Genomic DNA, 14,893 nt, shown 5'->3' on the forward strand with positions numbered 1-14,893 from the left:
TTATTAAGTTGCATATATTATGTTTGAATTTGTGTTATGGTGGGTGTGCAAAAATGTAATTGCAGAAAGAAACATGTCTGTTGCACTAAAGGATCAAAGTGATCTCCGCTCTCAAAAAACATCATATTCTCTTTGAACATTCTCAGATCCTCTGGAAATGTTGAAAGACGTATTGAAGAGTGTCCGGCTGCACAAGAGGAACAGCAGCAGAGTGAGAGCGAACCCCCTCCATCGACCTCTCACCAAGAATCTCTGGAAGCAGAGCCCCACTCACCTGATGATGCCGGACCTTCATGGGTTTCCACAGCAGCCCAGGGGGCAGAAGAAACCTCTGCGCCACCTGCTGCCGTCCCTTTGCCAGTGGCCACACCAACACATCCGCCACTCCCCACCCGATCACCTTCCACCCGACAGCAATCTCGGAGAACCCTCCGGACAATGGACAGGCAACTGGAAGTTGAGACAAATGCCATGTCCTTTATCCGGAGGGTCAATGGCGATGATGATTTTGATTACTTTGGGTATGCAATTGCATCTCGCTGCCGCCAGATGCAACGGCATGTTGGGCAGACTTTTATCAGTTATGTTCACGCCGTGGTGGCAGCCTTCGAGATCGCTGTCCCTCTGCCCCCCCTTGAAGAACTCGTTTACAGCCTCCATACGACCACTGGCCTTAGGGATCCATCTTCCAGAATGCCCCATAGCCCCAGATCTCTCAACGCCTCCACCCAGACAGAGATGCCCAACCCCCCGTCCTCCCATTCCATTCCTTCTGCTGGATCCCAGTTTCTGGAAACTATGGACGCTCACCCACCCTCCTAATACACGACCACTGCTTTTCGCCAAATTTCCCCCCAACTTATCCCCCACCCTCCAAATATGACTCTCCTCCCCGTTTTACCCAAATGTAGGAGGCAAGTGTTATATGTTTAGTTGGTGTACAAATGGTACATAATGTTATTTTCGTGGTTTAAAAAAAATAAAAATGTGTTTGACATTGGGTTTGTGAGGGGAGTGGGGGGAAATTGTTGCAATGAACAAATTGCAAATAATTGCATGCTCTACTGTAATGGATTTGCCTGACACAGCTTGTTTGTCGACGCCCGTGGTTAATCAGCCTGCATCTGTGCCTAGGTCTGTTAGAGTGACTCGATCTGCTACCACTCAGGCTGGGAGGCTGAGGAGTGGGAGAACCTATCACAGGCTGGCCAGACGGAGCTAGCTCCTGCCCTCTGTCTATTTATACCCTCATTTCCTGCTCCTCCTTTGCCTGTGATTCTGTTTGTTTCCTGGCTCTGCTGCTCCTGCTTGTACTATTGTCCTCTGCTTCAAATTGACCCTGGCTTTACTGACTACTCTACTGCTCTGCGTTTGGTACCTCGTACACTCCTGGTTTGACTCGGCTGGTTCACTACTCTTGTTGCTCACGATGTTGCCGTGGGCAACTGCCCCATTGCCCTTAGCTTCTGTGTACCCTTGTCTGTTGGTCGGCCGTGCACTTATTGAGCGTAGGGACCGTCGCCCAGTTGTACGCCGTCGCCTAGGACGGGCCGTGCAAGTAGGCAGGGACTGAGTGGCGGGTACATTAGGGCTCACCTGTCTGCCTTCCTGCCCCGTCATTACATCTACAAAGTAAAAAAAATTATCCCTTCAAAAACATGTGAGATGTGTTTTCATTTAACACCAAGAAGGGACACACGACTAAACCTAACAAACGAACGTCCAAGGATCAATTTACACAACACACATATTTTGATGTCTGAACATATTTACTGCATTAGTGCTCATTTTATACAAGAACACTTCCAAAATGACAGCACTTTAAGTAGCATAACACATGCCAAATAATAGCAACACACAGTGTATACAAAGGGGGGTAAGGATAAACACTTTTCATCATACACAATATGTTTGCCAAAACAACTTCAAAACTTTTTTGGCCTACTCCTGGATGGGCTGCTGAACACTGGCTGGAATCCTGCCGGTGCACTGCACCTTCGGGACTCGGGAAGTAGTCCGTGAAGGCATCTCTCACCTGTACTCTACGGTTGGATGGTCTTCCTAACCGCCAGTTGATGTGGGGGTTACGGAAAGCTGTCTGTGTCTCCACCTCCACGTCAGCTTGCTCGTGATCACGAACATAGTTGTGAAGAACACAGGCAGCTTTAATGACCCTATCAACTGTGGACACATACAACTGAAGTGCACAGGTAAAGGCCCTCCACTTACTCACCATGATCCCAAAGGTGCACTCCACGAAGCGTCGTGCCCGGCTCAGCAGCTCATTGAAGAGTCCTCTGGGCATCTAGTCGCCGGTCTGGGTATGGGCGCAGCAGGTTGGGCATCAGTGGAAAAGCCTCATCCGATACCATCATGAAGGGGACTAGATGCGTGGTACCTGGAAGAGGTTGGGGAGGAGGTAGAGTTACCTGATCTAGCAGGATTTCCTACCCTAAATCCTATGTCAGTAGCGCCCTGGAGTCACCAGTGCTTCTATATGCGCTGACGTCAATAGCCACAAACTTGTACGATGCATCAGCCACCACCATGAGGACCACAGAAAAATACTTCTTGTAGTTGAAGTAATGTGATCCTGACCGCGGTGGCTGCTGCACACGTACGTACTTACTGTCGACGGCACCTATGCAATTTGGGAAATTGGCCGTAGCTTGAAAGCCTGCTGCCACCTGCAACCAATTTTCCCGAGTCGGACTGGGCATCGCTATGGGCTGTAAATACTGCCTGATCACCTGGCATGTGCTCCTTACAATTCCGCAGATGGTTCATTTCCCAACCCGGAATTGCAGGTGCAGGGATGAATAACTCTCCCCTGTTGCAAGAAATCTGTAAAGAAAATAAAACTAAAATTAGTAACAACTAATTACAAGGAACACCAGCATAACTTTCACATTCATATTAGAAAAACATACATGACTTTGAATTAGATTCACATCAACCATACTGTAATATGTTGAAACAAATCCTTTAAAGAAATACAAACACACTGCAACGTGATCAGCAGCCTCTCCACAGGACTAATGGCCGTCTGCATCGATGTAGCCTGCCTCCTAAGATGAACGGAGAGAATCTCCTCCAGACTGTCAAATGCGGGTATTGACATCCGACAGAATTCTTGGAATTTCTCTGGGTACCTGTAGAGACATACATGTTAACGCACACACGCACACACGTTACAGAACTAAGCTTGTAAACCAACCGGACATTCAAATCCAAATTGAATAACATAGCATGTGCAACATACATACATGAATGCTTACAAAATGAACCATATGTACCCACAATTTACAAATTGAATTTGTATTCTGAAAATAACGTCACATTGATAAATTAGAGGTTAACCACAGAATAACATAGTTTTGAATAACCACTGTTGTAAGGCAACATTTCTTACACATTCGTCGTTAGAAACTAAAACACACTGTCTGATGCAACAATTGTAGGCTGATGCAACACACATTACCTGAGAAATTAACCCAATATGTGCTTAAGCAAACATTAAATAGAGAAGAAATATCATCAATGTACTTTTGCTTCAAACCACAAAAAAAACTTACCGTCTTAATTCTTGGTAAAGGTGGCCAATGTGTCCCCTTTCATTACGGAGGAGATTAATGGGGTTCACCCAATACCTCCATCGCCTTTCATGCTCCTGTGAAACATCAAGTGTGACCAAATGTCCATTATAGTGTTCAATAAAATAAATTCTAAGAACATTGACAACATAATCCATAAATTTAGAAACACCTCGCAAACTTTAATGCGCCTTTCCGCCACATGTTCTCTCTGCTGCTCCTGCTGGGATGGCCCTGCTAAGTTCTGTGAACTTATTTTCCACAATAAATGCACTCAATAACCACTACTACGGCAAAAAAGGGACGTTGCTGAGTTTTTGTACGCCTGGGCCAGAAGTACAGCCCCTAGTGGGCTGTTTTTTTTTTGGTTTTTTTTTGAACAAAGGTTTTTATTGGGTTTCATATATATAACAACAAAATAAAAAGAGAATACATAAACATTTCGTTTCTTATGTTATCACATGTTATACATCGATTTCCATCAAGAATCTTTCTGTTTGTAGATTACATAGCAGAAGTTATACTCTATAGTGTATTGTCATCTTTTGAAATCTGCTATTGCTTCCTATGATCTTAGTTCTATGACGATTCTGTGGCAATCTTTGGGTATGGACGAATTAGCTGAACCATTTTACAACAGAGAAAAGAAAAAAAAAAACACAAATAAAATAAAACTTTGCTCCCATATTCGTTATCTGGCTAGTGGGCTGGTTTTTGAAGCGCCTGGAATACGCCTCAAAAAACGGTATGAAAAACGCTTGCAAATACTCTTCAAAAAAGCCTCAAATTCAGAGGCTGATTTTCTCAAAACAGCTCAGTAATTTACGGAGGTTTTTTGCTAAGCGTGTGAACATACCCTTAGGGTGGATTCACATGCAACCAATTTATAGCAGAAACTTCAGCAACTGAAATTGTTCCATTATATCTGAGTGGGGTTTCTTTCTGCACCATGCACATTGATTCAGCAAGCCCCATTCAGTTGAAGAGAACAGTCACAGGAGGTTTCAATAATAAATCTGCTGTGTGTGAATATTTCCTTTGGGCTCAAGACACACCTGCAGTTTTATTTTCAGTGGTCTTTTTTTTAATTGAATAATATAAAAACAAGAGCGCAGCATCAATCGTAGGTGTTGGTGTTTCATCAAGTACAGAGTCTTTATGTAGATCATTAAAAAAATAAACTGCATACGAAATATTTTTAGTCCTAAAAATAACTCTGAACTATTGTAACAGAGCGAGAATAGGATAGAAGTTGTAAAGCCAAATGGCGCTCCTTCCCTTCTGAGCCATGCCTTGTGTCCAAGGAGAAGTTTATGACCACGTATGGGGTATTGTACTTGGGAGAAATTGCTCTACAAATTTGGGGTGCATTTTGTCCTTTAGCACTTGTGAAAATTAAAAAATTCTACGGTTAATTGGAAAAAACTAAATTTTTCATTTTCACGGCCCAATTCTAATAAAATCTATGAAACACCTTTTGGGGTCAAAATGCTCGCTACATACCTAGATGAATCCCTTCTGGGATGTAGTTTAGAAAATTGGGTCTTTTTTGGGGGAGTTTTCTTTTGTTTTGGCACCACAAGACATCTTCAAAACGCACATTGTGCCTAAAAAAAAAATCTAATAAAGAGAAGGCCCCAAAACACAATAGGTCATCCTTCATTTCTGAAGTCTGTGTTTTGAGTCCAGTAGCACACTGGGGCCACATGTGGGATATTTCTAAAAACTCAGAATCTTGAATCTGGGCAATAAATATTGAGTTGTTTCTCTGGTAAAATCTTGCAAAAATAAATCTGTAAATTTCACCTCCACTTTGCTTTAATTCCTTTGAAAGGGTTTACAAAAAAATCTGAATGCTGTTTTGAATACTTTGAGGGGTGCAGTTTTTAAAATAGGGTGATTTATGGGGATTTCCAATGCATTGGCCCCTCAACGCCACTTCACAGCTCCACTGGTCCCAAAAAAACAGCTTTTGAAACTTTCTTGGAAATGTGAGAAATTTCTGCTAAAGTTCTAAGTCTTGTAACTTCCTATAACAATAAAAGGATGTTCAAAAAATGATGGCAATCTAAAGTAGCCATATGGGGGATGTTAATCAGAAATTATTTTGTGTGGTATTGCTGCCTGTCTTACAAGCAGATACATTTAAATTTAGAAAAATGCTAATTTTGTAAATTTTTCACTAGATTTTTTTGTTTTTCACAATTAAATACAAAGTACAATCTGTCATGAGAAAACAAACATTCTCAGAATCGCTTTGATATGTAAAAGCATTCCAAAGTTATTACCACATAAAGTGAGACATGTCAGATTTGAAAAATGAGGCTCTGTTAGGAAGGTGAAAAGTGGCCGCATTGGGAGGGGGTTAAAGTGGCGATAAAAATGTGGTTGTTTTTTTTGTGTTTAGTAGATCCACTATTATTAGGAAGCTCATATTTCATATTTAATTATTGTACATACAAAGACGTTTCATTGATCATGTGCACACAGAGGCCACTTCACTAGGTCCACTTTATTAGTACTTGATAGGACCCTCTTTCACTTTAGAACATCCTGAATTCTTAGTGGAATGATATAAGGGTATGTTCACACGGCTTAGCAAATTATGTCTGAAATTACGGAGCTTATTACAGCTCCTGATTTTCAGACGTTTTTGTAACTACTCGCATTTTTCGCGGCGTATTTGACGGACGTTATTGGAGCTGTTTTTTTTAATGGAGTCAATGAAAAACGTCCCAAGAAGTGACATGCACTTCTTTTTCGAGGGCGTCTTTTTACGCGCCGTCTTTTGACAGCAACGCGTAAAATTACACCTCGTGGGAACAGAACATCGTAAAACCCATTGAAAGCAATGGGCAGATGTTTGTAGGCGTAATGGAGCAGTTTTTCAGGCGTAATTCGAGGCGTAAAACGCCCGAATTACATCTGAAAACAGTGCGTGTGAATATACCCTAATAATGTACTGGAAACCTTTATTACAGATTCTGGTTGATAACCTCACTCTGTCTATTCCACTGCGTCGTAAAGATGTTCTATAAAATAGAGATTCGGTGACTGTGCCGCCATTAGGATATGCAGGCCTCATTGTCATGTCCATGAATTAAGCCGGAGATGTGTGCTTTGTCTCATGACGCATTATATGCATGACTACATTATAAATGTAGACTGTGGCCAAGATTTTACAAGATATACTTGGGACGTGTGTCCAGCGATGCATGACTTGAGACCAATGATATGCACGCTCCCCTGCCCTCAGGCTGGTGTTTTCTCCCCCCATTTCTCCCCGTAGGCTTGAGGGCAGTGGGGGCGTGCATATCATTGGGCTCAAGCCATTTATTGCGATCATGTACAATCTCCTACTATATCAAATCTCCTAAAGTACTGCACATTACTGACTAATTGACAGACTGCTGAAATCAGCGTGTCTCACTACATTATGCTGCCCTCAGATAGCTTAAAGGACCAGTGTCATAAAAAAAATTTTTTTACATCAGTTTGATTTTAGTGTTTCATTAAAAACTTTTATATTTATTTGTGTGTTTGTGTTTTACTTTTTCTTATTTTTACACTTTTTCTTCCCTATGGGGGCTGCCATTTTTTTTTTCCATTTCTGTATGTGTCGATTAACGACACATACAGACATGGAATACGGCACATACAGTCCCATAGTGAATGCGAATGGTGCCCGTTCCATCCACTATGCTGTACGCCGTCTGTGTGGGAACGGCGCATGCGCCGCTCCCACACAGTCCAAGTTGAACTGTGCGACGTCCGGCGCCATTTTCCTGTGGACCGGAAGTCGCGGCCGGACAGTAAGATCACTACTTCCGGTCGCGGCTTCCGGACTTGTGCACTTGGAGCGGCGGCAGCAGACTGAGCGGACGGACCGGAGGGAGCGGCGGCGGCTGGAGTAGGTAAGTTATTTCTGTGTATGTAAGTTTTTTACTGTGTGTTTACTAGTGTATGTTAACCTACTACACTGTGTGTTAGCTAAAAAAAATGGCGACACACAGTGTAGGAGGTTTGACCGTTCAATCCCCTCGTTTTTCCCGGCACTAGCCAGGATAAAGGAGGGGGGATACTGAGAGCTCACTAGAGCGAGTGAGTTTTCTCAAATTTTGCAGCATAAAGCAATGTGGTTGCTTTACCACATGCAATGCTGCAATTTTGGGAATTGTTCCATCTAGTGTCCAGCGCTGGGAAATATTATAAATTAGAATCTAATTTTATAATATTTCCTGACTCGTTAAAAAAATTAGAACAATGTTTAATACACTAATTGTTTAACAAAAAAAATAAATATATTTTTTTCTAGTAACACAATCCCTTTAACATAAACATCTGACAGATCCACTATAAGTTTTTTATTTATATTGGTGCCCAATTGGTAGTGAAGGAACTAAATATGTGGGCAGAGGACAGGCCTGATTGCCAGACATGGTAGTGCTTCTCAAATGTTTGAGCTTCATCAAGTCAAGCCTTATGTAATAAAAGTGGTGACTGGTGTAGACCAGAATCATGGACTTGATATATTTTAAAATGTTTTTCAAATCTTAAGTAAGGCTGGAATCACACACAGTTTTTGTGGCTGTTCTTGGTGTGTGGTTTTTTTATAGTGAAAACCAGGGCTGGATTTATAAGGAATGGCTTATATTTTTCCTTCCTTCTGGATCCGTTTCTGACGTTAGCTTAAAATGCATCAAAAACTGCATGGTTGTTACCAGACTAATGGAAATGTTATAAATTTGTCTAAATTGTGTTTTGAAGAAAAAAATAAATCACAAAATCCATTTTTAATCCTGATTATAAATTTCGAGCAAGAACTCTCAGGGAAACTTCATGTTATCGATAAATTATAAAGTAGAAGATGAAGATATCATGCAGCGGTCTACGGGCTAAAATCTAATTTCCATTAATATACATCCATGACTTCACAGAACAGATCTATCATATAATTCCACTAATTATGAGGAACCTTCTCCTGACCAATCACAGACTGTTACCACAAGTACAGGTCTGAAAGGGGGCAAATGATTTCAATGTGGTAAAGAGTTTACAAGAAGCTCAGGTCGTTATACACAGATAAGAAGTTACACAGGAGAGAAGCCATATTCATATTCAGAATGTGGGAAATGTTTAAGAAATAGTTCTATGAAAAAAATACACATGAAAATTACTCCCAGAAAAAACCCCAGTCATACGGTATATGTGCACACGAAAAATGACCACAGAGAAAAATGCCAACATGGAGCTCTGTGGGATTCAAAGGACCTGCCATTGCAGTGTTATTGGAGTAGCATGTAATGTGCTGAATGTACAAATCTCTGTTATCTGCTAACTGAACAGTCGGATCGTACACACACTTGTAAAATATGACTGTTTATAGTGTGCACATAAAGAATTGTACACTAAGCACAGTAAATCTGTGCAGGTACGGAGCTGCAAGAACCTTTTCGGCAGGCCCCTTCCCCATGAAACGAGCAGAAACAACTATTTGCTTCTCCACATCTCTGCTGTCTGGTGAGCTCATGGGAGGGTGAGGACCCTGTGTTTGGCAACATGGCTGGGCACAGTGACTGGCATTGTAGTGGGGCACTGGCTGGCATTGTGATATGGCACTTCGTCTGATATTGTGGTAAGTAACTGACTAGCATTGTGGTGCTGTATCTGTACCATATCGTCTGCATTTTAGCCATGAGACATGCAAAGTAAAGATGTTTCTCCTCCTCTAGCTTCTAACCCTTTAATGATCGCATGCGGCTGCTGGAGGCACACAACTGGTTGATCGAGCCCCCATCTGCTAATCACAGCGCAAGATTGCCCACAAAACCTCATGTTGTGCTATGATGGGTGGGGGGGGGGGGCTCGACAGCATGTAACTACTGAAGCATCTGGCCTCAACCTTATACACTGCACTACTTATTTGATTTATTGATTGAGTGGAATAAGTTAACCCCTTGCAGTTATACCTATGTCATGTGCTGGGACAGTGTGACACTATCTGGCATTGTTGTGGGGCAGTTTCTGGCACTAACTGGCTTTGTGGTGGGGTGCTGTGGTACTGTATCTGTACCATATTACCTGATTATTGCCCACTTGAAATCTACAGTAAAAAAAATTTATTCTTATCTTTTAGACTTGGACTACACGATTACTTTGGCCACGATTTTTGTCTTGCAACCAAAGATCACCGTGTTGTGACTCCTTTACTCATGTAAGTGAATGGAGTTGCATTGCACCTGCAACTTCTTATCGCAAAAGGAATAGAGCAATGCTCGATATTGGGCGAAGAAGTCGCGGTCGCAACCACCTCAAGGTTGCAATGCGACTTCATTCGTGAATGAGTTGCAGGGCAACATGGTGATCTTTGGTTGCACGACTGAAGCCCCGGCCTTATGATTTTAACTATGGGAATGTCTTATGGTCTGGTGTGTTCTTTAGACCGAAAAATATAGTAGAACTTTTTTAATAGGTTCTTCTATTAAATCTATATTAATAGATTAGATATTGTAGTTGGATTTTTCAAGAAATCATATGAACAACAAAATTATGATTTACCTGGGGTTTGAATATCTCGGAGTGGTGACTTGGTGCTGCAGACAGAATCACTCTCCAAAGTGTCATTCAATTATAGAGACAAAAGGTGGCAACATAGTTCAAGAACCAAGAGAACATTGTCATGACTCCTGTCCTCAAAAAGCAGCAGAAATTGTTGCCAGAAGCAAAATGAGGCAAGACATGAGAGCAGTAAGTGCTACTCCTCGCAATGTGATGGGAAATGCAATCTCAGAGTTAAATAATGATATATCGGCCCATATGCCCAGACAATCATCCCTCGAGTGAAATCTTCTCTATCACAGAAAAGACTGTAATTTGCCTAACCCATAAAACATACATTTTGACATTCGTGAAAAGTCCAGCCAACTGATACTTCACGATTCATTTGTGGATAATCCAGAGAGAATTCTGGTATTAGGTAATAGAGATCTTATGTTCAAATTAAACGAAGATAAGTACAAATCGCTTTTTCATAATTTGGAAATAATAAAATATGGTTCTTTCCGCTATTGTTTTCTTATATAATATTATCTTTTTTTCTTGAATTATGTCTTTTACAAGAAATGTATTTTAGTGGGAGGATCACCAAAAAAATATGTGTTAAATATACTTTTATTCAGGCAATTCCATCTCATGCACATATCCGACTTATTATTTTTCCTTCTGAAAAAAAATTTGATGATACAAAATTGTTAATTATTGTTTTCCCTTCTAAATCAAGTTTGTTGATTAAAAAGTTAACTTTTATTTCCTGTATTTTCCCTTACAAACATTTACATAAGGGGAGCACACACTGCGGGTTTTTCACCTGGTTCGTGCCTGCACCTCCTGGCACCACTGCTTGGACCATTTAGTAGTATGTGTACAGGGGCGGATTAAGGGTACCATGGGCCCCGGGCACTTTTTCAGGTCTGGGAGCCCCCCCATACTCCGAAGACGCTGTACCGTATATATTTGCAGATTTCTGTTTAGGCGGCCACAGATCTGGCACGGTTTTAATTTAGCTGTAAAGGCAGAATGAGCCATACAGAAGAGAGAGAGCAGAATACTTTGAGACACTGAAGTGGTCAGGAGCTTTATAACTTTTTTATTTTTACGTCAATGGAGTGGTGTGTAAAGGATTATTTTTTTGCGGGAGGAGTTATAGTTTTTATTGGCACCATGTAAAGTACCATATAATGGGTGAATTGGAGAAAAACTGAGATTCCTCCATGGTTTTTGGGGTTTCGTTTTTACTGTATATATTTACATTCTCTTAAGGTAAAAGTAGATTTAACATATACTTTTACCTTAAGAGAAGGTAAATATATACAGCCCCAGAACCAAGCTCAGTACATATATACAACACCAGAACCAAGCTCAGTACATATATACATCACTAGAACAAAGCTCAGTACATAAATACAGCCCCAGAATGAAGCTCAGTACATAAATACAGCACCAGAACCAAGCTCAGTACATATACAGTGAAGGAAATAAGTATTTGATCCCTTGCTGATTTTGTAAGTTTGCCCACTGTCAAAGACATGAACAGTCTAGAATTTTTAATATTGGTTAATTTTACCAGTGAGAGATAGATTATATTAAAAAAAAAACAGAAAATCACGTTGTCAAAATTCTATATATTTATTTTCATTGTGCACAGAGAAATAAGTATATGATCCCTTTGGCAAGCAATACTTAATACTTGGTTGCAAAACCCTTGTTGGCAAGCACAGCAGTCAGACATTTTTTTGTAGTTGGTGATGAGGTTTGCACACATGTTAGATGGAATTTTGGCCCACTCCTCTTTGAAGATCATCTGTAAATCATTAAGATTTCGAGGCTGTCGCTTGGCAACTCGGATCTTCAGCTCCCTCCATAAGTTTTCGATGGGATTAAGGTCTGGAGACTGGCTAGGCCACTCCATGACCTTAATGTGCTTCTTTTTGAGCCACTCCTTTGTTGCCTTGGCTGTATGTTTTGGGTCATTGTCGTGCTGGAAGACCCAGCAACGAGCCATTTTTAATGTCCTGGTGGAGGGAAGGAGGTTGTCACTCAGGATTTGACGGTACATGGCTCCATCCATTCTCCCATTGATGCGGTGAAGTAGTCCTGTGCCCTTAGCAGAGAAACACCCCCAAAACATAATGTTTCCACCTCCATGCTTAACAGTGGGGACGGTGTTCTTTGGGTCATAGGCAGCATTTCTCTTCCTCCAAACACGGCGAGTTGAGTTAATGCCAAAGAGCTCAATTTTTGTCTCATCTGACCACAGCACCTTCTCCCAATCACTCTCAGAATCATCCAGATGTTCATTTGCAAACTTCAGACGGGCCTGTACATGTGCCTTCTTAAGCAGGGGGACCTTGGGGGCACTGCAGGATTTTAATCCATTACGGCGTAATGTGTTACCAATAGCTTTCTTGGTGACTGTGGTCCCAGCTGCCTTGAGATCATTAACAAGTTCCCCCCGTGTAGTTTTTGGCTGAGCTCTCACCTTCCTCAGGATCAAGGATACCCCACGAGGTGAGATTTTGCATGGAGCCCCAGATCGATGTCGATTGACAGTCATTTTGTATGTCTTCCATTTTCTTACTATTGCACCAACAGTTGTCTCCTTCTCACCCAGCGTCTTACTTATGGTTTTGTAGCCCATTCCAGCCTTGTGCAGGTCTATGATCTTGTCCCTGACATCCTTAGAAAGCTCTTTGGTCTTGCCCATGTTGTAGAGGTTAGAGTCAGACTGATTAATTGAGTCTGTGGACAGGAGTCTTTTATACAGGTGACCATGTAAGACAGCTGTCTTTAATGCAGGCACCACGTTGATTTGGAGCGTGTAACTGGTCTGGAGGAGGCTGAACTCTTAATGGTTGGTAGGGGATCAAATACTTATTTCTCTGTGCACAATGCAAATAAATATATATAATTTTGACAATGTGATTTTCTGTTTTTTTTTTTTTATATAATCTATCTCTCACTGGTAAAATTAACCTAGCCTAAAAATTCTAGACTGTTCATGTCTTTGACAGTGGGCAAACTTACAAAATCAGCAAGGGATCAAATACTTATTTCCTTCACTGTATACATCACCAGAACCAAGCTCAGTACATATATATAACGCCAGAACCAAGCTCAGTACATATATAACTCCTAAACCAAGCTCAGTGTGTGTATGTATATATATATATATATATATATATATATATATATATATATATATATATATATATATATAGCACCAGAACCAAGCTCAGTACATATATACATCCCCAGAACCAAGCTGAGTACATATATATAACTCCAGAACCAAGCTCAGTATATATATATATATATATATATATATATATGTATACACATACAGCACCAGAACAAAGCTCAGTACATATATACAGCACCAGAACAAATACAGTTCAGTACATAGATCATTTGCAAATTATTTTTAACCCCTGCTGTATAAATTTGTACGACATAAAACGACAACTCCCAGTATAGCCTGAACAATGGTTAGGATATGCTGGGAGTTGCTGTTTAACAAAAAAGAATGCTACCATCCGTCATCTCACTGCAGATCATACAGGGACTACAGTACTGATCAGTCACATGGAGACTAAACATTTACATTGAGTGACTCACAGGTGATGTCTCAGATTCTTTTTCTCTTTTCTTCTCCATCCGGTCCAGACCTCTATGATGACTTCTCTCTCCCATTTATGCAGTTCACAGCTCAGATGTGGTCGGCTCCTCACTTTTCCAACATTTCCGCACCTGTAAATGAAGATAAAATTCTCATGATGCCACACTCTATGCTTCTAAATATAATAGTATCATACAATGAATATAATAGTACTATACACTATACTCCTGAATATAATAGTATTATACACTGTACTTCTGAATATAATAGTACTATACACTGTGCCCTGAATATAATAGTACTATACACTGTACTCCTGAATATAATAGTATTATACACTGTGCTCCTGAATATAATAGTACTATACACTGTACTCCTGAATATAATAGTATTATACACTGTGCTCCTACATATAATAGTACTATACACTGTACTCCTGAATATAATAGTACTATACACTGCACTCCTGAATATAATAATATTATACACTACGCACCTGAATATAATAGTGCTATACACTGTACTTCTGAATATAATAGTACTATACACTGTACCCCTGAATATAATCGCACTATACACTGCGCTCCTGAATATAATAATATACACTACGCCCCTGAATATAATAGTGCTATACACTGTACTTCTGAATATAATAGTACTATACACTGTACCCCTGAATATAATAGCACTATACACTGCGCTCCTGAATATAATAGTACTATACACTGGGCTCCTGAATATAATAGTGCTATACACTGTGCTCCTGAATATAATAGTACTATACACTGTGCTCCTGATTATAATAGTACTATACACTGTGCTCCTGATTATAATAGTACTATACACTGCGCCCCTGAATATACACTACCGTTCAAAAGTTTAGGGTCACTTAGAAATTTCCTTATTTTTGAAAGAAAAGCACAGTTTTTTTCAATGAAGATAACATTAAATTAATAAGAAATACACTCTATACATTGTTAATGTGGTAAATGGCTATTCTAGCTGCAAACGTCTGGTTTTTAATGCAATATCTACATAGGTGTATAGAGGCCCATTTCCAGCAACCATCACTCCAGTGTTCTAATGGTACATTGTGTTTGCTAACTGTGTTAGAAGGCTAATGGAT

General features: G+C 40.5%; 2 protein-coding genes across 5 annotated transcripts in view; both read left to right on the top strand.

Moving 5' to 3' along the window:
- LOC142667560 (uncharacterized) overlaps positions 1 to 1,657 on the top strand; it is a 69,361-nt gene extending 67,704 nt beyond the window's left edge. For all 4 annotated transcript variants that reach the window (XM_075847082.1, XM_075847079.1, XM_075847080.1 and 1 more), the window contains one exon: positions 147 to 1,657. In XM_075847082.1, the coding sequence (XP_075703197.1) occupies positions 147 to 822 (676 nt within the window). In that variant the 3' untranslated portion in view covers positions 823 to 1,657. The remainder of the gene's footprint in view (positions 1 to 146) is intronic.
- LOC142655905 (uncharacterized) overlaps positions 1 to 14,893 on the top strand; it is a 523,874-nt gene that overhangs the window by 282,278 nt on the left and 226,703 nt on the right. Inside the window, exon 9 of the mRNA XM_075830625.1 lies at positions 4,581 to 4,594. Coding sequence (XP_075686740.1) covers positions 4,581 to 4,594 — 14 coding nt within the window. The remainder of the gene's footprint in view (positions 1 to 4,580; positions 4,595 to 14,893) is intronic.

Source organism: Rhinoderma darwinii, chromosome 1, assembly GCF_050947455.1.
Source record: "Rhinoderma darwinii isolate aRhiDar2 chromosome 1, aRhiDar2.hap1, whole genome shotgun sequence".
NCBI lineage: Eukaryota > Metazoa > Chordata > Amphibia > Anura > Rhinodermatidae > Rhinoderma > Rhinoderma darwinii.